This window comes from Brachyistius frenatus, unplaced genomic scaffold (genome assembly GCF_029030835.1).
Source record: "Brachyistius frenatus isolate BFR_SWC_R1_liver_20210118 unplaced genomic scaffold, ASM2903083v1 Contig_34, whole genome shotgun sequence".
In the NCBI taxonomy this organism is placed as follows: Eukaryota; Metazoa; Chordata; class Actinopteri; family Embiotocidae; genus Brachyistius; species Brachyistius frenatus.
In genome coordinates this window covers 3,245,775-3,266,812 of record NW_027210633.1, presented here as the reverse complement: position 1 = coordinate 3,266,812, position 21,038 = coordinate 3,245,775, and the positions used below count along the sequence as shown (strand labels likewise).

Genomic DNA, 21,038 nt, shown 5'->3' with positions numbered 1-21,038 from the left:
TTCTAGAGCCGTAGTGGAGTGAGATATTATTCCGCCGCTGGATATGTCAAAATATTGCTCTCAAACTACGCATTTTTGACGGAATGTTAGTGTTTAGAAGTTAATTAAATACTATAAAATAATATAATACAGTAAAATTGGATTCTGTACGTTGAAACAGTGCGCTTCGGAGCTGTTGGGACTACTTTTAAAGGCGGACGAATATAAACCGATGACGTATACAACCGCTGTATATATGAGGGTTGGTTTGTGCCACTGCAGTAGTTATTCAGCGGAAGACGAAGAAAGACGTCGTGTCGAAGCAAACAAAGCAATTTTTCTGCGTTACTAATTGTAAGTACTTTTATTATTATTATTGTTTTGATTATGATTATTATGATTATGATTATTTCAATATATCGTCTATCATGTTGTCAACTACAGTGAGTGTTCTTAGTGGCTTGTTTGGTTCTGTTTTTGCTGATTACAATTGTAGGAGCCAACGTTTATAACGCTATCTGGCTCAAATGTACGTTAAATCACGACCGAAATGAAGTACTTCAGCTATGTTATGTTCCGGCTTTCACCGTCGGTCCGATCGTCGTCGATTTTTGTTGCTAATGTCAACGACAGCAGTGACTCAACATTTCCAGTATCGTCCACTAGCGGGGAACATTATCCGAACAAAAGGAAGGTCAATATCATCTCAAAATGGCGCTCGGGCCGAAATGGCTGCTGATATGCTCATAGTTCAGACCTTCATATTAATATATTTGAAAAAGTATTGGAAGCTGTGTCACCCTTTCTTTCTTTTTTTTTTTTTCTTGTTTTACCATTCATCTAAATGTAACGTTTTTATTAATGTCATCACTACGTTTCATATATCAATAGACCGTTTTTAATCGTGGGTTTGTTAGGATATTAAATTGTGCTATGGTTGTTTTGTAGTACTTTTAATAAAATTTCTAATTTGATCTACCTCCAGTTTGCATAGGTGCAAACATGCAGATCTTTGTCAAAACCCTCACTGGCAAGACCATCACTCTTGAGGTGGAGCCCAGCGACACCATTGAGAACGTGAAGGCCAAGATCCAGGACAAGGAGGGCATCCCCCCTGACCAACAGAGGCTGATCTTTGCCGGCAAGCAGCTGGAAGACGGCCGCACCCTCTCCGACTACAACATCCAGAAGGAGTCCACCCTCCACCTTGTCCTGCGTTTGAGAGGTGGCATGCAGATCTTCGTCAAGACCCTCACTGGCAAGACCATCACCCTGGAGGTTGAGCCTAGTGACACTATTGAGAACGTGAAGGCCAAGATCCAGGACAAGGAGGGCATCCCCCCTGACCAGCAGAGGCTGATCTTTGCCGGTAAGCAGCTGGAAGACGGCCGCACCCTCTCTGACTATAACATCCAGAAAGAGTCCACCCTCCACCTTGTCCTGCGTTTGAGAGGAGGCATGCAGATCTTTGTGAAGACCCTCACTGGCAAGACCATCACTCTTGAGGTCGAGCCCAGCGACACCATCGAGAACGTGAAGGCCAAGATCCAGGACAAGGAGGGCATCCCCCCTGACCAGCAGAGGCTGATCTTTGCCGGAAAACAGCTGGAAGACGGCCGCACCCTCTCTGACTATAACATCCAGAAGGAGTCCACCCTCCACCTTGTCCTGCGTCTCAGGGGAGGCATGCAGATCTTCGTGAAAACCCTCACTGGCAAGACCATCACCCTGGAAGTGGAGCCCAGTGACACTATTGAGAACGTGAAGGCCAAGATCCAGGACAAGGAGGGCATCCCCCCTGACCAGCAGAGGCTGATCTTCGCTGGCAAGCAGCTGGAAGACGGCCGCACCCTCTCTGACTACAATATCCAGAAAGAGTCCACCCTCCACCTTGTCCTGCGTCTCAGGGGAGGCATGCAGATCTTTGTCAAAACCCTCACTGGCAAGACCATCACTCTTGAGGTGGAGCCCAGCGACACCATTGAGAACGTGAAGGCCAAGATCCAGGACAAGGAGGGCATCCCCCCTGACCAGCAGAGGCTGATCTTTGCTGGCAAGCAGCTGGAAGACGGCCGCACCCTCTCCGACTACAACATCCAGAAAGAGTCCACCCTCCACCTTGTCCTGCGTTTGAGAGGTGGCATGCAGATCTTTGTCAAGACCCTCACTGGCAAGACCATCACCCTGGAGGTTGAGCCTAGTGACACTATTGAGAACGTGAAGGCCAAGATCCAGGACAAGGAGGGCATCCCCCCTGACCAGCAGAGGCTGATCTTTGCCGGAAAACAGCTGGAAGACGGCCGCACCCTCTCCGACTATAACATCCAGAAAGAGTCCACCCTCCACCTTGTCCTGCGTCTCAGGGGAGGCATGCAGATCTTCGTGAAGACCCTCACTGGCAAGACCATCACCCTGGAGGTTGAGCCTAGTGACACTATTGAGAACGTGAAGGCCAAGATCCAGGACAAGGAGGGCATCCCCCCTGACCAGCAGAGGCTGATCTTCGCTGGCAAGCAGCTGGAAGACGGCCGCACCCTCTCTGACTATAACATCCAGAAAGAGTCCACCCTCCACCTTGTCCTGCGTCTCAGGGGAGGCCAATAAAATTATGATTCCATGTTCTTCACTATTTCCTTCGAGTCAGTGTTCTGTATGACATGGTCTACATGCCATCTTACAAGTTGTTACACAAGGTTTTAGCCTTTTAATGACCAAAATGTTGCATATCACTAAATAAACGTTTGAACTTCACTTGTTGTTGTCCATTGTTTTTGTAAATCCACTCTAGATCTTTTTGTAACAGTGAAACAGAATTTTTCAACATGGGTTTTTCTGAATTATCAGTATATTGTGCAGCAGTTCTTATACACTTGTTAATATGGAATAATGTTAATAATATACTGCCAAAAGACAAATTAGGCACATTTTGTATTTTAATGTAGGTCAAGGTGACTATAAAGTTTTCAAAACTTAAGAAAATATATTTTTTATTAAAGGGCTTTCCTGTCTGTACTTGTCCTATTAAAGGACCTTACTAGTAAGATGTATGCAAGAAGCACAATGTACAGAAAGGCAATAAAACTAATTAAATTAAAAGTTTACTACTTGGAAGTTTCCATGTTTATTAGTATAACATTCACCTTATACAACAGACTAGGGATGTTGTATATGTGGAACCTACTAATGGACATAAACGCCATGACAGGCTCCTCATCAGTAACAGAAATGATTAATTGAATCCATTACGGCAATAAGATCAATCGGAGCCTTTTGTATACCATTAGGTCAGGGACTCATTCGTTTGGGTCAAAACGCTGAGTCATCCCAGCGATGGTGTGCTGGCCTGCTCAGCTGTAGGTCTACTGAAGACTTGGGAAAACAGTGAATGGGTTTGTAGAAGTGATCAGCTGTTTGCAGAACACTTGGGCTGAAGGATTTTTATACATGAGCATGTGGCGCCATCTACTGTTAATAAAAGAAAAGTTGACTACATTGAGTAAAGATAAGTTACACGTGAGCTGGATATCTGGTACAAGAGTGGGCGAAGGTGCTGTACAGGTACAATACTGTGTGCCAACAACATCAAAGGTTTGGTCTATGTAAGACGGGAACCGTTTTCAGCATATGGAAATATAAATACAGGCTTTATTTTGCAGTTATTTGTGAGCTTGTGTGTTGCAGGGGGTGAAAATGGTGTATTTTTGTTTCCATGGAGGGATAAATTATACAGCATATTGGTATCATATTTCCATAGAGACATGTAGAGCGTCTCATGTCCTGGTGGCCGGGAGAAAGGAGGCCAAAGTCTGTGAACATGCTGTGAACATGTCGAGTCAGGGCAATAAAAAGACCAAACAAAACAGAAGGACATCGGTGAGAACCAGTGGCAGGAAAGTCATACATAGAATTTGTTTTCTTTTTCTAATGAGCAGTGCATTAAATGAATGAGGTGAGAGATCATGTGTGATTACCTGTGTGTATATGGTAACAATTTAGAAAAAACACAACCTGTTTTATAAGCCAATATTGCGACTCAAACTAATTGAGGGAAGTAAGCAGATTTACTTCCTGTACTTTTTTTAACCGTACAGACCGAGGTTTTACCTGAAAGCTTAAAAATTGCAGTATTTTGTTAAAGAACAAAGATCAGAGGTTCTCAACCTTTTGTGACCGCTTACATACAAAATCTTTGTTATGATTCATTTTTCTGTGAGTAATCTGTTTCACCCAAAAGGATATTTCCCCTCTAAACCTCTCAGTTGGTTTCATTTAAATAACTGTTTGTCGCCCTGAATGGTAAAATGATCCAACATTTCACACACACAAAAAAAGAATAATTAAGGTTTAAAGTAAAGGCTTTATCATCTTTCTTACTCCATGAATCATCTCATAACGCCTGTCTTTTATCTTGTGACCATATGGAGGGGTTAATCCCCGGGGGTTGCGAACCCCAAACCGCTCGTGCTTTTCCTGAAGTGTGGATTATGGATTTGCAACAAGGAGTGTGCTGTGGTGTTTACCACCTAATCCCAAAATAAACTGGCTCAACACTATTATCTGCATAATCGGGTGTCAGCTGTTCATCCTGCTGAAGATGTTTATCTCATAACACTGCTGACGTCACAATCTGCCCTCAGCTTCATGTATGAAGATCAAGAGAACAAACTCGTCATACTGCTGCTCTACTGTGAAAGGAAACTGTATTACATCATGAAGACGTATAATCTGAGACCAAAACAAGTATCGGGGACAGTTCCTGTTTTACCAGTTTCACTCAAACATGTGTTTTTAACAATGACAGACAGAACTGGTTGAACCAATACTCTATGAAACAGAAAGATCGCATTGTTTTGTCTAACAGCCTTCTCTGGTTTTGTGTATCTTGTTTCAGTATAATGTTGCATTTCTACAGGCTTCCTGGTTGAAACAGCAGGAGGAAGGAGAGGGTAGCCTGCTGTCACAACAGCTGCCAGTATCTTAATGTAAACTCTTCATTATATACAGTAGAGACTTTTCAACAAAAAAAACTATCGTTCACACGTCTCTCTCGTGTTATGAGTGTCTTAACTATATCACATGTTTGGTGTGTCAGTTATGAGTCATGCAATTAATACAATTGTTTGTCTTTGTACATAAAATGTGAAATGTTTAGTTTCCCTGGGGAACGATTCAGTCCGTGTAACAAATAGGCTAAATCTAGTTTTAATGAGATATTTGTATTACTGCTGGTCCATTTACAGTCCATATTTAGTTTTTAACCAGCTTCATTACATTTCCTATTGTTTTTCTCCACTAACAGTCAAACTATTCCATTATTTGCCTGTTATATTACTGCTCGTGTGCTTCCACGTGTACAACAGATCTGAAAGGTGGCACATTTCAAAGTCAACTAAACTCAACGTTTTAACTATAAACTCGAACTCGGGTCTATTTTCATTCGCGGATGAATATGAGTCGATGACGCGTCTCCAGTATAAATAGCTGCGTCCCTCTGCTGGCCAACATAGTGAACGGGAGGCGACTCGACTGACAGCACGACCCACACGTCCAGATAAACTGTAAGTACAACCTTCCGTTTTAATAATGTTTATACACATATTTTTAGTTAAACATTGGCAGTCGTCAAAAACCTTTTAGGACGTCAGTAAATTTTAACCGTTGCAGGTGTAATTGACGTTTTAGCAGCCAGCTAACAGCTTCCTCAAGAATGACTGACGAACTGGAGCTCAGCTGGCAACCAGAAATAACTATTCTTTAACGAGTAATGTGGTTTAAGTACGAGTAACATGCCAGGTTTCCTTGTCCGTTGTCGGGTAGAAAAATGCTCGGAAAGACATTCGCTAACGTTAACTGATAACAACACACTTTCTGTCTGTATCGTCCATTAGAGTAACGAAGCTGAAAAGGAAAACTGAAGGCAAACAACAATAGCTTATTTTAAAATGGCGCTGGTGCTCGAACCACCGGCCTCCTACTAGTGTGTTCCTGTCACACAGGGATTTATCCCCCTTCATCGTTCATTGTAGGTTACTAAACAATGACCTGAATAATGACGTGTATAATATGGGTAAAATGCAGTTTATCAATTGGTGTAAATATATCTTTGCTGTGGACTTTATTACATTAAAGTATATAACTAACGTTGATGACTTGTTTTCCCCAGTGCAAACATGCAGATCTTTGTCAAAACCCTCACTGGCAAGACCATCACTCTTGAGGTGGAGCCCAGCGACACCATTGAGAACGTGAAGGCCAAGATCCAGGACAAGGAGGGCATCCCCCCTGACCAACAGAGGCTGATCTTTGCCGGAAAACAGCTGGAAGACGGTCGCACCCTCTCTGACTACAACATCCAGAAAGAGTCCACCCTCCACCTTGTCCTGCGTCTCAGGGGAGGCATGCAGATCTTCGTGAAGACCCTCACTGGCAAGACCATCACCCTGGAGGTTGAGCCTAGTGACACTATTGAGAACGTGAAGGCCAAGATCCAGGACAAGGAGGGCATCCCCCCTGACCAGCAGAGGCTGATCTTCGCTGGCAAGCAGCTGGAAGACGGCCGCACCCTCTCTGACTATAACATCCAGAAAGAGTCCACCCTCCACCTTGTCCTGCGTTTGAGAGGAGGCATGCAGATCTTTGTCAAGACCCTCACTGGCAAGACCATCACTCTTGAGGTGGAGCCCAGCGACACCATTGAGAACGTGAAGGCCAAGATCCAGGACAAGGAGGGCATCCCCCCTGACCAGCAGAGGCTGATCTTTGCCGGAAAACAGCTGGAAGACGGCCGCACCCTCTCCGACTACAACATCCAGAAGGAGTCCACCCTCCACCTTGTCCTGCGTCTCAGGGGAGGCCAATAAATGATTCCATGATTTTATTTGCTTTACATGACAGCATAACTCAATAAAAGATGAGATTAAATTATAAGAAGTTTTTCGCTTTCTTTTTCTACCCCAGACTCGTTTAGAATAAGAACAGCTACTATTATGGGATCAGAACAATTCTGTAATCTTTCAGTGTGTTTTGCAAGTTACAAAAAGTTTTTCATTTTGAATAGTTGCAAGAAGTGAAGTTACCTGGATTACTTTCAAAACGAGAAGCATGAACTAATGTAACAAGACCTGTAATGATGTACGGTGTTGTTCTTATTAATGAGTATCAGATCTCATCCTGGCAGGAAGAAAAGCTCGTGCTTCATTGTCCCATTGAACGTCGCAGTTTGACTTCAGCTGCCTGAACTCTGAATCCTGAGTGAAAAGCTCTATAGCATGAAATCATCGAGTCTGAAGGGGATTGAAAGTATCACATGAAACCACTAGATGTCACTGGCCTACCAGTAGTTCTGTCCCCACTGACTGCATCACTTTCTACCAACAGCCTCACCCAGCAAAGAGAAGCCTTTTCTAGAGGTCAGGCAGAAATAATGGATGAACATGTCACAGAAAAGTGATTAGTGTTCATCTGGATGATTAGACCGACACAGTCAACCCATGTTGCTGCAGTAATAAATGACATGTTGCCGAGGCCAAGTTCAGACTTCCAGCCAGCATCCACTTTTTGTAACATCCAGATAGATTTTTATAAAGTCTGAACATAAAAAAAAAAACCAACAACATGAAATGTGATCTTTGCCATCTTTTCAGGTGCGTCAGAAGTGACTTACAACGCGACACACGTCATTTTTAAAGAGACCGAGTGAGCAGAATCTATGCTACAGATAGCAGAGCCATGGAGATATATATGTCTATGAGCAAAGCACTATCAGAAAGTATAGATTTCGTTACCACAACAACCCACATCTGGACCATAGGACCAATGGTCTGAACATCTGGACACACAGAATCCGAACTGTGAACTTGTGAATAACAGTGTGGACAGTCTGTCCTAAAGATCAGATTTGAGAAAAAAAAAATCTGTTTTCCCCAGAGTCAGAACAAAAGGAGGGAAAATACTTGCTGAGTGGGGATAAAAAATAAAAAGTGTAATGTGATTATTAGTAGGGCCCGAGCACCGATGGTGCGAAAGCCCTATTGTTCTTCAAGGAATTATTTTTCTGCATTATTATTATTCTCTGTAAACAACTGCATTTTTGGAGGCTTTATCATATTCAAAAACTTATGAAAGTTGGTACATGCGTCTCTCCCGGCAAAAAAATGTAGTAATTCAGTGGAGTCGTGAGTGGCCGTGGCCAAATGGCTTACAAACGCTCCCTAAACAGATGCCCCAGCGGCTACTTTTACCTACATGCACACAACATGTGTATCACACTGAGATGTACAAAAAAATTCCAAAACACCATTACATCAACTCAACAGGAAGTCCGTCATTTTTAATTTTGTCACCATTTTTGGCGATTCCTACAAATTTTGTCGAACCAACTTGAAATTTAGTCTGCATGTTTGGAATTAAAAGTTATCAAAATAGTTTGTTTTCTTTGGCCAAAAAGTCACCCAAAAATGACTTTTGGGTGACTTTTTGCTATAGTACGACTTTTTTTTTCTTCAAAATTGGACGACATGTATGATTTAAAAAGCAAAAGACAAAGGAGGGTCCTTGAACCCTAAATATTCTTGTTGAGAGGCAACAGTGCCAACCACTGCACCGCCAATCTTCCCAGGAAATGATCTTCATTGTGACAAATCTGGCCTCCAGAAACTTTCTCACCAACTGTGGTCGCACATTTGCTCAATGTACCTGACTCTTGTGTAATACAGTGGAAAAATACCATGATAGGGAACATGGGGGTACCAACTGGACATTATAACACTTTATGACAGTGACTACAATATACAATATTACAGGATATTTTTTTGTATTATACAGTTATATATATATTAAAACTGTATATTTGTTGATATTATATTTTGACAGTTGTGTTGGCTTTGTAGTATGTTTCTTTTCTCACTCTGTGTGTGTGTGTGTGTGTGTGTGTGTGTGTGTGTGTGTGTGTGTGTGTGTGTGTGTGTGTGTGTGTGTGTGTGTGTGCATCGTTGTGTATAGGAAAGGACGCAAATCTGTGGAATAGCATAGAAGCCATCACATGTGAAACAGAGGCACTAAACATGTTCATTTTTGGGTAAAATAATCAAAGGCGGCAGATATGTTGGCGGGTGATACATTCAAAGGTAGTGTGCGGTTTGAGACAATACTACCATGTCGAAATTCAAGTACTATCCAAATCAGTGTCCTAGCATGTAAGAGTATTATAGATGTGTACTAAGGGAAGTATGATATTTGGAACACAGCCAGTCAAGTTTTTAAAAGTTTCTGCCCCTCCAGACTAAAACACAACATCGGAGTTTTTAGGGGTTGAAAAATGCTGTAGTAGTGTGGATGACGTATAAATGTAGCAAAAGATTGGTGTTTCAAACTGAAAACATATTAGTAGGCTACCATGGATGTTTCTAAAAGGGACCAACGCATCGCCCTTAGCCCCGCCCACCTCCTGTGCACGGCCCTGCTTGTAGCCTCCAACAACAATGTTTTGTTGCACTCTGAAAAGTAATTGCAGAAATATTATTTTTAGAGCAGAACGTGCTCCAGACATTTTACAGCAACATTGGCCAAAGTATACAGAGTCACTAAACTCAACGTGGATTCACAGATACCCTGAACACAGGAGTGACTTATCAACAGGCTCCAAAACTGATGTCAGTGAAAATGAATTAGAAATGCAACCAAGCAGTGACATTAACATTTCATCTGGATGTCTTGCAGTGGTCTTTTGCAAGGATCGAGGTTGGTGTTCTGCAGCCCCCTGTCTCAGTGGGTTTGCCCGCTGCCTGACAAGTGAAGCAGCTGTATATATCAGCTGGGAGCCTCGAGCCGCTGTTTCACTCGGCTTCACCGCGCGGGGAGGAATGGCCGGCTGGGGGGGCTTTTTCATTTCTCTCCTCAACTACAAGACAGAGAAATATGTCATCGCAGAAAACAGGAAAATCGGAATATTATTTCGACTCTATCAGCTGGCCGTGCTGGGATACATAATCGGGTGAGGCCACTGCATGCCTCGAATAATGAATTAGAAAGTGATTCACCAAGTTAAAAATAGTTGAACTTGTGGAAAGTTTTTGCTGGTGATGTTAAAGTGGCAGCGTGTTTTTTGGAGTGCTGTGTTTGAGAGCTTGAATATTGTTCGTGAATTCATGAATGTCTGTCCCACCTGTCACTGTGTGATGTCACGTATTTGGTAAGACAAATGACGTAACGAAGCAGCAGACTGGGACGGTGTGGTGAGGGTTTGATCTGCTCTGACCCCACTTGTCTGTAAAAGTTAAGACAAACTGTGAGATGACAACTTTTGTGTCTGAATTGTGTCTGTTGCAGTGTGGTTATAAAATCCTATTTGACATGGCATGGACTTCAAATGCTCATAGATACTGTGTGTACTGCCAGGCTCACTTACCCCAATGCACGTGTGAGTGCAGGTTCCAGTGTAGTTGCATAATATTTATAGTTACATGCATGAATGTGGTCTAGGACATTAACATCCTCTTGTCTGTCACATGCTGGTGATCAGCAAGGGATCACAAATAAACCCTTGTTGCACCGCAGCTGAGTGCATCGCCCCAAAATGTCAGAAAATGTTGTAAATACTAATTTAGCATCAGCCTCTAAAAAACATAATGGATTTCTATGATGGATGTCTCAGGTGGGTGTTTGTGGTGAAGAAAGGGTACCAGGAGAAAGAAGAGGCCATCCAGACCTCTGTCATCACCAAGCTTAAAGGTGTCACTCTGACCAACACCTCTGAGACAGGGCCTTACCTGTGGAGTGCTGAGGATTACGTCATACCCCCAAACGTGAGTCTATCTATCTATCTATCTATCTATCTATCTATCTATCTATCTATCTATCTATCTATCTATCTATCTATCTATCTATCTATCTATCTATCTATCTATCTATCTATCTATCTATCTATCTATCTATCTATCTATCTATCTATCTGTCTGTCTGTCTATATCCATCCATGCATCTATCTATCTATCTATCTATCTATTAGCGGCAGCATCTGTCTCAACAGCTTAAACAGTATTGGACTTCTCAGGGAGTGTAATCTGTTTAACCTTTTGCTTCTCCGCCTGATTGTGTTTTGCAGGGCGAGCAGGTCTTCTTCATTGTAACAAATTACATAGAGACCCCCAATCAGCGTCTGGGCTTCTGTGCTGAGGTTGGTATACAGAGGAAGAGGAATCGCATCACTTTTTTTTTTTTTTATGTACTGTTTTCATCCTAAAACTGCAGCGTTGCTTGCACCTCTCACAGAGTTTCAAAGTGCCAGACGGGCGATGTCAGAGTGATGATGACTGTGTCGAGGGTGACAGCGTCACAGCTGGTCACGGTGAGGGACGCTCATCGCACTGCAGCCTTGTGAAAACAATTGTAACTCAAAATGTGAACAGTTGTGAGGATTTTCCCTCAGTTATGGGTTTACATATTCACCTATAGCTTGAGATATTTCATGTTCTCTGCAATCTACATGGTCTTCTGTATGATAAAATAATATGTGTACCGTATTTTGCAAGTGTAAACAAACTTTAAACAATATTTCTCGCATGGAGCACACGTCACGGCTCCTGCTTTAAACCTTAAATGGTTTTGGGAAAAGTTTCCTTTCAGGGCTTCCTGCCAGAGAGGGTTGGGGAAACAAAAACATAAAAAGAGTTTGGATCTCTGTTAGAAAAGGCTGGACAAACATCTCCTACGTGCCTTAAACTTATTGCCATCCCAAAGTTATTGCAGTTAAATTGCTAATTTATAGTTTTGTTTCATCACTTCTGTATTGTATCATATTTTCCAGTATGTGTTATGTTGTAATAAATCCTCTCCCCTCATCCGCCCCACAATCTCTGCTCTCTCTCTCTGTTAGGAATCAAAACGGGTTTGTGTTTAAACAGCACTGGGACCTGTGAGATTCATGCTTGGTGTCCTGTTGAATACAGCAGGAGACCCACGTGAGAAATCCCTCTTCCCTTGCAGAACTACATTGACACTCACTCTGATCCCTCACATGGACCAAAATATTTAACAGCTTCTATTTATTACTAATGCAGCCCGTCGGCTCTGTTTGTTTTTGTTTTTTCATGTGGCTGCCTGTCCCTCTCATTTCCAGAGAGCCCTTACTGAGCAAAGGAGAAAACTTCACCATCTACATTAAGAACTTCATCAGGTTCCCAAAGTTTGAATTCTCCAAGTAAGTAGCTGTAAGTGGCTGTTGATTGCTGGCGTGCTGTTGGTTTCAAAGCATCACGGCATAGTGAGTCGGGGGATGTACATGTTCCAGTGGCTGCTTTTAATAGCTTTAGGGTGCAGATAGCCTTCTATTTATACCAGCCTTTGCATTGCACTCGGTGAGACAGTGAAACAGTCATCTGAGACGTCCTTGACAGCAGGCCTTGCCCTGGACAGGTGTCAGATCAGACGGGGGCTAGCACAGGGAGCCGCTGCCTTGTCTGTTCCCCCATTCAAGTCCTGCAGGAAAGCAGAGAGATGCCGCAAGCCACGGCTAATTTATCAGTCAGGATCTAATTCTAATTACACAAACATCTCTCTTATGTTTCCTCTCTAATCTTGATATGCTTCATGGGGATTGACAGGCAATGCAATCCCGTTTGATGGGGGCCACTCTAAATGGCTGGCAACACTACATGTGGTGGAGTGTGACCCATCCTGTTCCACTCGTTGCTTGGAGCCAGAGGGTGTAATGTTGTGGTTTGATTGATGTACACACGCTGGAAATGCTGCCATTGGAGTGTGTGGTGAGGAAAAGTGTAAGTGTGTGTAAAGACAGGGAAACTCTGAGGAGAGTTTTACAGTGATGGATATGTATGTGTGTGAGTGTCAAGGTTCAGATTCAGCCAAGATTAAGGGCCACATGCTGTCTGAGTCTGAGACCACGTCAATATTTGATGTCATATTTTCATCACCTGGAAAGAATCAGAAAATCTGAGAATTTAGAAAAATTTAAACACAAAAAGTAATGAAACTAAAAGTTATTGTAATGTAGTTTATAGATGAAGAAAAATATTAGATTCCGCTTTATTTCTTGATCACCAAACTGAATCAGATCAGTGCCATTAATCACGTTCACTCCTTTTTACTTAAAGGTCAGATTACCTTGAGTTGTATCCTTCCACTAAAGCAGCGTTGAGACGAAACTCAGGTGGATTTGATCGACTCATCAGATTCTCGTTCAAGTAAACCAACCCTCAGTCAGTGTTCTAGATTAGAAAGATGGCTGGGCCTCGAGTTTCCAGCTGAACATTGCTGACGTAGCAGCATTGTGACGGTGGGAAACATGGCATCAGAAAGTGAAAGTGTCACAAGTCAGATTGTTATTCTTTGGAGGGACTTTCTCGGCGTCAAATCACGGCTAGACTGAAGGTTTCTAAGGCGGCAGTGCATGACGCTCTGAAACAACACCATCAGATGATTAATATACCAAACTTTGTTCACAGAGAAAGAAAAGCAGCTTCATCAGATACATAATTTATTGAATCGAGAACGCAAAACTCTAGTCAGCAAAAGTCCTATCAAAACAAAGTTGTCTAGTCGTGGTCTCAGAGGACGAGCAGCATCTCTAAACCACTTCTCAGGAGGAGAAACAAGACCAGACACTCAGTGAGCCAAGACATATCAGCGTTTTACTGATGAATCCAAGTTAGAGATTTGTGTCAGTTACAGCAGGATGTATGTGAGGAGATGAACAGGAGAGAGAATGAGTGTAGGAGTGTTTGCTTCCTCTGGAGTACAGAATCAACTCCACCCTGACCAAAGAGAAGGAGCATAGCGTTCCTCAGAGACATGCTCCACCCTCTGGTCTGCATCTTTGTGGAGAAGGATTCAGACTGCAGCAGGATATTGAGCCTGAGCACATTTCCTCAAAGCTTTGAAGAACTAGTTGGACTTTCCTTCTCGGTTCACCTGACTTCAAACACACTGAACATTTATTCCTGACATGAAGAAGCTCTTTGGAACATTGTGATGTCATGCAGTCATCGGGTTTTGTGCAAAGGTTTTTGAAGTGATCTTGACATGATGACTTTTTTAAATTTCATTTATAAACAAATCGCAACATAGAAGTATCTTCACTATAGTGACTTAACTGGGTATCTCGACTAATTCTACACAGAAGTGATGGTATTATGCTCTCATGTAAGGGATTATTGAAGGTATTGTTAGAGCTTTATACGGCTCAGCAGTAACAGTGTCTAAAGATGAAATGGTGACTCTTATTTAGCAGAGCCAGACGTCTCTTTTTCGCTTCTGCAACAACAGAAAACCTCATAACTCTATAAATTGCTCTTCAGATTAGGATGAAGGATAAACTCAACAATGCATAATGTTCAAAGTGAAATCAAGATTAGTTTCTGAAAATGTATTTCACACGCATCTTTCCCTCGTAGGTCCAACGTTTTTGAAACCTCTGATGAGAGTTACCTGAAGAATTGCTCCTACGACAGCGAGAGCCATCCTTACTGTCCCATCTTCCGCCTCAGAGATCTGGTGGGCAGGACTGGACATGACTTCCAGGACATGGCTGTCAAGGTACAAGGTGTCATCATGTGCCAGTTAGGACTGTGTGTCTGGTGGTGATTTCAGCTCCTGACTTCATGCAGACATTTGATAAGAAGCCTTAACAGATGATCAAATTGAGCCTTTGTGGAAATCTGCTTGTGACTGCAATATTAAGTGTAGAAAAAAACCATGCTGTATTTTAATGCATTTAATGTTATTGATAAGGATGAGCCGGTTTAACGGTGTCCAGAACAAAATCATGCAGAAGGATCTCATCATTACTGTTTGACGGTACCGTAGGTTTTCTAACTACGACAGTTTCTCGTTCTGACTTCATACTTGCCATTAATATCCAACAATCAACACGTTGTGAAATCAAAGCAATTTACAAATTAAAAAATTTACAGGTAGATAATCTGCTTGCATCAAAAAGCTAATTTGTTTCTGTGTTTCACAATCTTTTAAAAAAAATAAAAGATAATTGGTCAAATGCAGTAATATTAAACGTTAAACTACGATAAACTGTATCTTTAAAACAAACAAAAATGTATTAAATGGTGAACTTTTCCTGAGCTTTCACATCTTGTGGCCTTCATCAGTAGATGTAATTTATCTGTTACCATGGAGATGAATAGCTTTTAATCATGCATGTAAAAGTATGTAATTTTTGTAAAGACAAGTGGTTATATAAAGAAATAAAGTAAAAACAATATTTTTATGGTTTCGTTAACTTAAACCCAAACTAAACAGATTGCTCCTGCAGATGAAGACCACAAGATGTTGCTGAGAGCTCTGGAAGAGGACGTGGACTTTATGGAAGGAACTTTTTGCTGAAAAGTCACGATCGAACCTTCAAGCTACACAGTTAACTCCATGCAGTTCCTAAAACACACCCGTTTACCAATCGTTAGCAACACAGGTGTTTCCCGATCATATATGCTTGATTGACAGCTCCCTCACAGTATGGTTACTTTTGTTTTATCTCCAATATAAAACTTTTGATATTGTATGATGACGAGCAAATTTAAAGGTGTAAAAACTGCAATGAACGGTGGCTGAATTTCATTTAGCTGTTTCCGTTTCTGGGGCCTGTGTTGTACAATCTGCCCCACAGTCCTGGTTTAATGGCACACCTGAGTAAATAGACCCATCATTGATTACTATACAAACATCGGTGTTTTAATCATCTTAAAATTATCACCACAATCTGTTTAATTCTATGTTTTAGATACACGGAAAACATCTTGCATGCTTTTATTTCCTAATGTGTAGATCACTTCAACAGCCTCCTGACATTCATAAATCCCAAAACAATTCACCAAACTATCGAGACTACTAAGAACACGAAAGAGAAAACAATCATTTTACTCCAGTTTTAATGATTTCACACTGGTTATAACCTAAAATCTTATGGTGTGGTCCCAAACTATATCTGTGAATTACTCATTCTTTACTGACCTCCAGGCAGTCTGGGGCCCTCAGCCAGGAACCTGTTGGCTGTCCCCATGTTAAGGACAGAGCTCTTGCTGTCAGGGCCCTTCAGCTATGGAATTACCAGCCTGATAAACACATCAGTTTTTTTCTTTTTGATTTCATGTGTTGTGTCTTAAATGAGTGAATTTGTGTGTAAAAGATTTGTTGTGTTTATGACCGGATTTTCTAAAGTTCCCTTAAATGTAAATGCTGCACAGACAGACTTCTTATTCACCAAGTGACTGTTTGTGTCCATCAGGGCGGATCAGTTGGGATCCTTATCGAGTGGAACTGTGACCTGGATAAAGACTCCTCTCTGTGCAATCCTCAGTACAGCTTCACCCGTTTGGACATGAACTTGAACAACTCCATCACGTCAGGATACAACTTCAGGTGACTCCTGTCAGACGTCTAACAGGGAATAAATCTGTGAGCCTCCACTTTGTGGAAAACCTCTTTTATCTTCCCCCTCTAGGTATGCCAGGTACTACAAGGATCACAATGGTGAAACCTATCGCACGTTGTATAAAGTGTATGGAATTCGCTTCGATATAATGATCAACGGACAGGTACAGCAGTGATATTAGCGGTGTTCTTCTGATGAGAGTGCATGACTGCGGTAACAGACGCGTCGTGAATGTCTGGTTATTGTTTTTCAGGCCGGGAAATTCAATATCGTCCCCACAATTATTGCCATCGGCTCAGGTGTTGCTCTGCTGGGTATAGTGAGTAATTTATGAAAATGTTCTGTTCATGTGTCAGTGGATGATTAGTGTGTAATTATAGAAACACCTTCAATTTGAAAACTGTCATATTACAGTGCCACTAGAGGGTGACATATGATCACCAGTAACAAAAGTAATGATTCTCTGCTGCCTGTAATAGCTGTGTTTCTCTTTCAGGGGGCCTTTGCATGTGACATGATTCTGCTCTACATGATGAACACGAGCTCCTTCTACCGAGATAAGAAGTTTGAAATCATCAACTTCAAGTAGGACTCACTGGAACTGTTCTATAAGTCGTTGTCTGAATCCTGCTCATCACATCTCCCGTTACTGTGTGCTCCAGGAAAGACCGGACCCAACCCAAGGACGGGAAAGCAGGACACCGGGAGAGGAGATCCAGGAAACCGGCTGCAGAGAAAGGAGCCGCCAACTCCATCAAACAGCCCGAGGACACTGAACTCGCTGTGGAATCTTCTCCCTCTGCGGAGAACCCGTCGGCTGTCGGGAAACGGGGTCCCACGATTCCACGCAACACGGGACAGCGATACTCTGGCGCTCTCTCCCCACAGGGTGCCGAGCCGAAGCATCACATCACTTTCTCCCCACACATTTAGGTCTGCAGGCAGAGCAACACAAATCACCTGCAGTTGGCCTAAATGTGACGTAGCAAGAAGGTGGAACCCAAAACTGACATCCCCCTTTTTCACCTGCTGGCTCGACGACCACCGGCGTGGTCACTAGCACGAGTGATGCTTCCCTGACTGAAGGTGTTGGTGGGGGAGATTTAAAGGTACTGCGCTGTGCACGAGAGCCAAGACACTGAAGGACAAAGGAGGGTGGCTGGGTTTAGGATTCAAAGGAGGGATGTGGGAGATTATAACAGGTCCATTGATAATCCTATTCAATTAGCAGAGGGACAAAAACTATAACAAATAAATAGTAAAAGAACTGCCAAATATTTCCTGAATTTTATGTTCTTACAGCTTTTTTGGCTGTTGATCAGACTATATAAGCACTATTTCCAATTTGAGTGACACATGATGGGCCTTAGTTTATATTTTTTGCTCTTTTATCGCAACAAAAATGATAATATTCACTGAAAATGAAAACAAATATAGCCTTTTTTTTTTATCATGCCAAATCTTCACCATGGACCTCCAATGTAAATTTTAGGTAAACAATGTAAAGATAAATAAAATGTGAATTGAAGTACTTTAAGTCATTAGGCTGGAAAAAAAAATCCATGTCAGTGCCACATGAGAAATGTTTTTTTTAAAAAAAAAGCATGGGTGTTTAAGAAAACTGCACTTGGAAGCAACATACGTGTGAATGGTCTTAAGAGTTGGGTACTTGTGTAGCTGAGAGGCGTTCGAGTGCAGTGCAGAGTGCAGCGCATGTTTCCTGCTGCATGTTGTTAGCTGTGCTTGTTGTGACTTTGACACACCGTGATGAAGCTGAGGTCTGCGGTCTGTCGCGTGCTGCGAGTCCACTGTGCTGCTCATGAACTGGTCGACTGTAAATGAATGGACGCTGATGTGGAGAGACTCCCTCTCCTGTTTGCTGTTGCTATTTATTGAATGTTCTTCATTGTATTTGTCATCATGACACTGACAAACAATCTGATTGTGTCCATAAACAATTTGTACAGAGGCAATAATTCCAATCAGTCATCTCATTTGTTAAAATCAAAGTTTAGTACAGTACATCAAACGTGATGAATGACCTTATTAGGATGTAATCTGTTAATCTACAAGATACGTTACAATGAGTGAGGCTCTTATCATGGACCCAGCGGGAGTTACAGGTTAAAGGAGTTCACGGCCACCGGAAGAAAAAGAGGCCGGTTAATTCTGCGTACAGTAATTATGGACACATCCATCAATAAATCAACAGTTCACAATGGAAAAAAATCTAAAGTCTTTCACTAATGACGTATCTACAAACAGCAGGGCAGACGATGTTAATGGTTTACGAAGCATGAGATAGAAATATTTCAGGGTTATTTGTGTTCGATTATTTTAGTACACGTGCACCATTCCGTACAAGAAGGTCCAGAAGAGGACGTAAGTGAAAAGGCCTCCGACGAGGCCTCCGGTGAAGAGCAGCCGCCGTGATTTGAAGCATTTGTTCCACCGCCGTCCGGCCTTCAGGATGAGCAGCAGCGAGAGCAGAAACGAGGAGAGGAGGTAGAAAATGAAGCCGTACAGTCCAGTCAGCCCGAGGATGCCGGCTGTCGCTCCGGACAGAGCGGACACGGAGGTGCGGCAGTAGTCCAGCACGGCGGCGTTGCCCCTCACAGCCACTTCGCTGATGAACTGCGGCCCCTCGCGCTTCGCTCCAACTCCCGCCATCGTGGCTCCGGTCGGCTCCCACAGGAAGGTGCTGCTGGAGCAGAAGGGATGCGGACACGTTTACAATGTAGGTTAAGTTACAGCGACTGAAATCCTCGACATTCTTCTGTACTTTCACGTTATGTCACTGAGACACAAATACTGTACTTGTTTTTTTTCTGCCCATACAGGTAACAGATACTTTGCAGCTTAAAAATATGATGTAGTCTTTAAATTAGAACATCTTCAGAGAATATAAGCAAACTGACCAATTTCGTATAACCCCAATATTTTGCCAATTAATTTTTTTTAAATTATGACACAAAAAAACACACCAGTTAAATAACACAAGCACAAAAGGTACCTCGTGCACAATTATGAGCACTTTTCAGTAATATTTAGTTCCAACAACGACAGACTCAAAGTTTCTTGTAGCTTCTTTCACCTGCTTGCTGGTAGCTTCTACAACTCTACTGTTAACGTGTGTTCTGGCGTTTTTACATTTGGAGGAGCCCGTTTTGCAGCTTTAATGTCTCCAAAAGTTTTCAATGGAATTTAGTTCAGGACTCGTTGCTTGCCAGTTTAAAACTCCTTCTTTTCCTTCTCAACCCTTCTTTTGTGCATCTGGACGTGTGCTTTAGGCCGTTGTCCAGCTCAAATCTGGTTTCCTGACTCTGATTAACACAATTCGCTCTACAACACCTCGATAATCTTCAGATTTAATTATTCCTTTGATACATTAAGTACCTCCAGTACCAGAGGGAGCAAAACAGCATAAAAGACCCTCTGCCATGTTTTACTGTATGTAGGGAGTTTTATTCGTTATGCGGTTCATCACCTGGAAACAAACTGATCTTGTCTTTTTGTGCCTCCTTTCAGTATCTGCATCCTCCTGGGCCTTTGCCCATAAAGCCCTACTAAGCATATTGTATGAGCTTAAACCACCAGTCCAGACTGCTTCCCCTAAAGCCCTTTTAATGTCTTGTAATGGTGCTTTTCCAACAACCCCCACAGACTTCTCATTAAGTTTCTTCTTGCTGCCAAATCCTGGGAGACTGTCGACTGTTTTGAGATTGTGAAACCATCTTAACACCATTACAAACGGATGAAACAGGTATTTCAGGATGCGTCATCTTTGAAACGTTTTTTTCTTCTTCTTGATAACAGTATTTCTGATTATTCAGATGAATATATTTCTGAATATATTCTGAATTACGTCCTTCAAATTCAGGCGTGCCGTTAACTGTCCGGGACTGAACAACCTACGATGAGGTCACAACAAACGCTGCATTATTATGGCTGAAACTTCATCACCATCTCCCCCTTGAAGATATAAAACTATTGGTCATAATAATATTGTATATATAACCTGACATATCGACCAAGTTGATTCTAAAATGTGCATATTGGTGATCACGTGTCCGTGTTTTACTTTGAAAGATTGTGAATACCGGACTTCCGTTCGGAGCAGAAAAAAAAAGAAAGAAAAGAAAAGATAATTTAAAGTGTTTACAAATGTGCAGTATGTAGGTCAAAGGTTAACTTTCAACAAACGGACTCTGGAAAGAACAAGATTTACAGAAAAAAAAAAAAGCTCTGGATGCATAAAAGCGTCGGTGTTATAGAGCAGAAAGAGACACAGTCAACGGAGCCCGGGGTTCCTCAGGGTTCCCCAGGGTTCCCCAGGGTTCCTCCTCCACGGACCACAGCCCGACCATCAGCGGCCTGTCAACGCTGGTGCTAACACGCTAGCTGTGCTAGCTGTCGGTTGACGGTAACCGATGTCGGGCTCTTACCGGAGATGAACTCTCGTCGGCTCCTTGCAGCGCGATGACAGAAGCACGATGTGCAAGAGTGACTTAATAAACTGGGATATTAACGGAGGTTTTTTTTTATTTTTTAAAGGTATGTCAGCTGGTATGACACAAGAACAAGAAGTTCATTCTCGTTCGGGTGTCACTCCGAGACCAAAGTCAGCCATGCTTCTTCCGCGGTGGATTATGGGAACTGG

At 42.3% G+C, this 21,038-nt stretch overlaps 3 protein-coding genes across 6 annotated transcripts; 2 read left to right on the top strand and 1 right to left on the bottom strand.

Annotated features, from left to right (window-relative positions):
* The first annotated feature begins 229 nt into the window (after positions 1–229).
* Positions 230–6,895, top strand: ubb (ubiquitin B). Its single transcript, XM_069700451.1, has 4 exons — positions 230–333; positions 965–2,580; positions 5,461–5,537; positions 6,143–6,895. Exons 2-4 carry the CDS (start codon positions 982–984, stop codon positions 6,837–6,839), a joined length of 2,373 nt encoding a protein of 790 aa, XP_069556552.1. The 5' UTR covers positions 230–333; positions 965–981; the 3' UTR covers positions 6,840–6,895.
* Positions 6,896–9,767: 2,872 nt separating this feature from the next.
* p2rx5 (purinergic receptor P2X, ligand-gated ion channel, 5) lies at positions 9,768–17,915 on the top strand. 3 transcript variants are annotated; one of them, XR_011310991.1, is made up of 12 exons: positions 9,768–9,970; positions 10,631–10,781; positions 11,081–11,152; positions 11,227–11,323; positions 11,852–11,936; positions 12,095–12,175; positions 14,388–14,529; positions 16,232–16,365; positions 16,448–16,541; positions 16,632–16,692; positions 16,875–16,963; positions 17,041–17,129. XR_011310991.1 is itself a non-coding variant. In XM_069700690.1 (12 exons), the coding sequence occupies exons 1-12, from the start codon at positions 9,840–9,842 to the stop codon at positions 17,309–17,311; spliced, it is 1,413 nt and encodes a 470-aa protein (XP_069556791.1). In that variant the 5' UTR covers positions 9,775–9,839; the 3' UTR covers positions 17,312–17,915. The 3 variants fall into 3 exon arrangements, 2 of the variants coding, with proteins under 2 accessions (XP_069556791.1, XP_069556792.1); XM_069700690.1 differs by having other exon boundaries at positions 9,775–9,970; positions 16,632–16,697; positions 17,041–17,915; XM_069700691.1 differs by having other exon boundaries at positions 9,776–9,970; positions 11,248–11,323; positions 16,632–16,697; positions 17,041–17,915.
* A 333-nt stretch (positions 17,916–18,248) lies between these two features.
* Positions 18,249–21,020, bottom strand: emc6 (ER membrane protein complex subunit 6). Of its 2 annotated transcripts, none has more exons than XM_069700693.1 (2): positions 20,824–21,020; positions 18,249–19,082 (listed from the first exon to the last, which is right to left on the bottom strand). In XM_069700693.1, exon 2 carries the CDS (start codon positions 19,046–19,048, stop codon positions 18,716–18,718), a length of 333 nt encoding a protein of 110 aa, XP_069556794.1. In that variant the 5' UTR covers positions 19,049–19,082; positions 20,824–21,020; the 3' UTR covers positions 18,249–18,715. The 2 variants fall into 2 exon arrangements, with proteins under 2 accessions (XP_069556794.1, XP_069556793.1); XM_069700692.1 differs by having other exon boundaries at positions 18,249–19,079.
* Between the last annotated feature and the right edge of the window lie 18 nt (positions 21,021–21,038).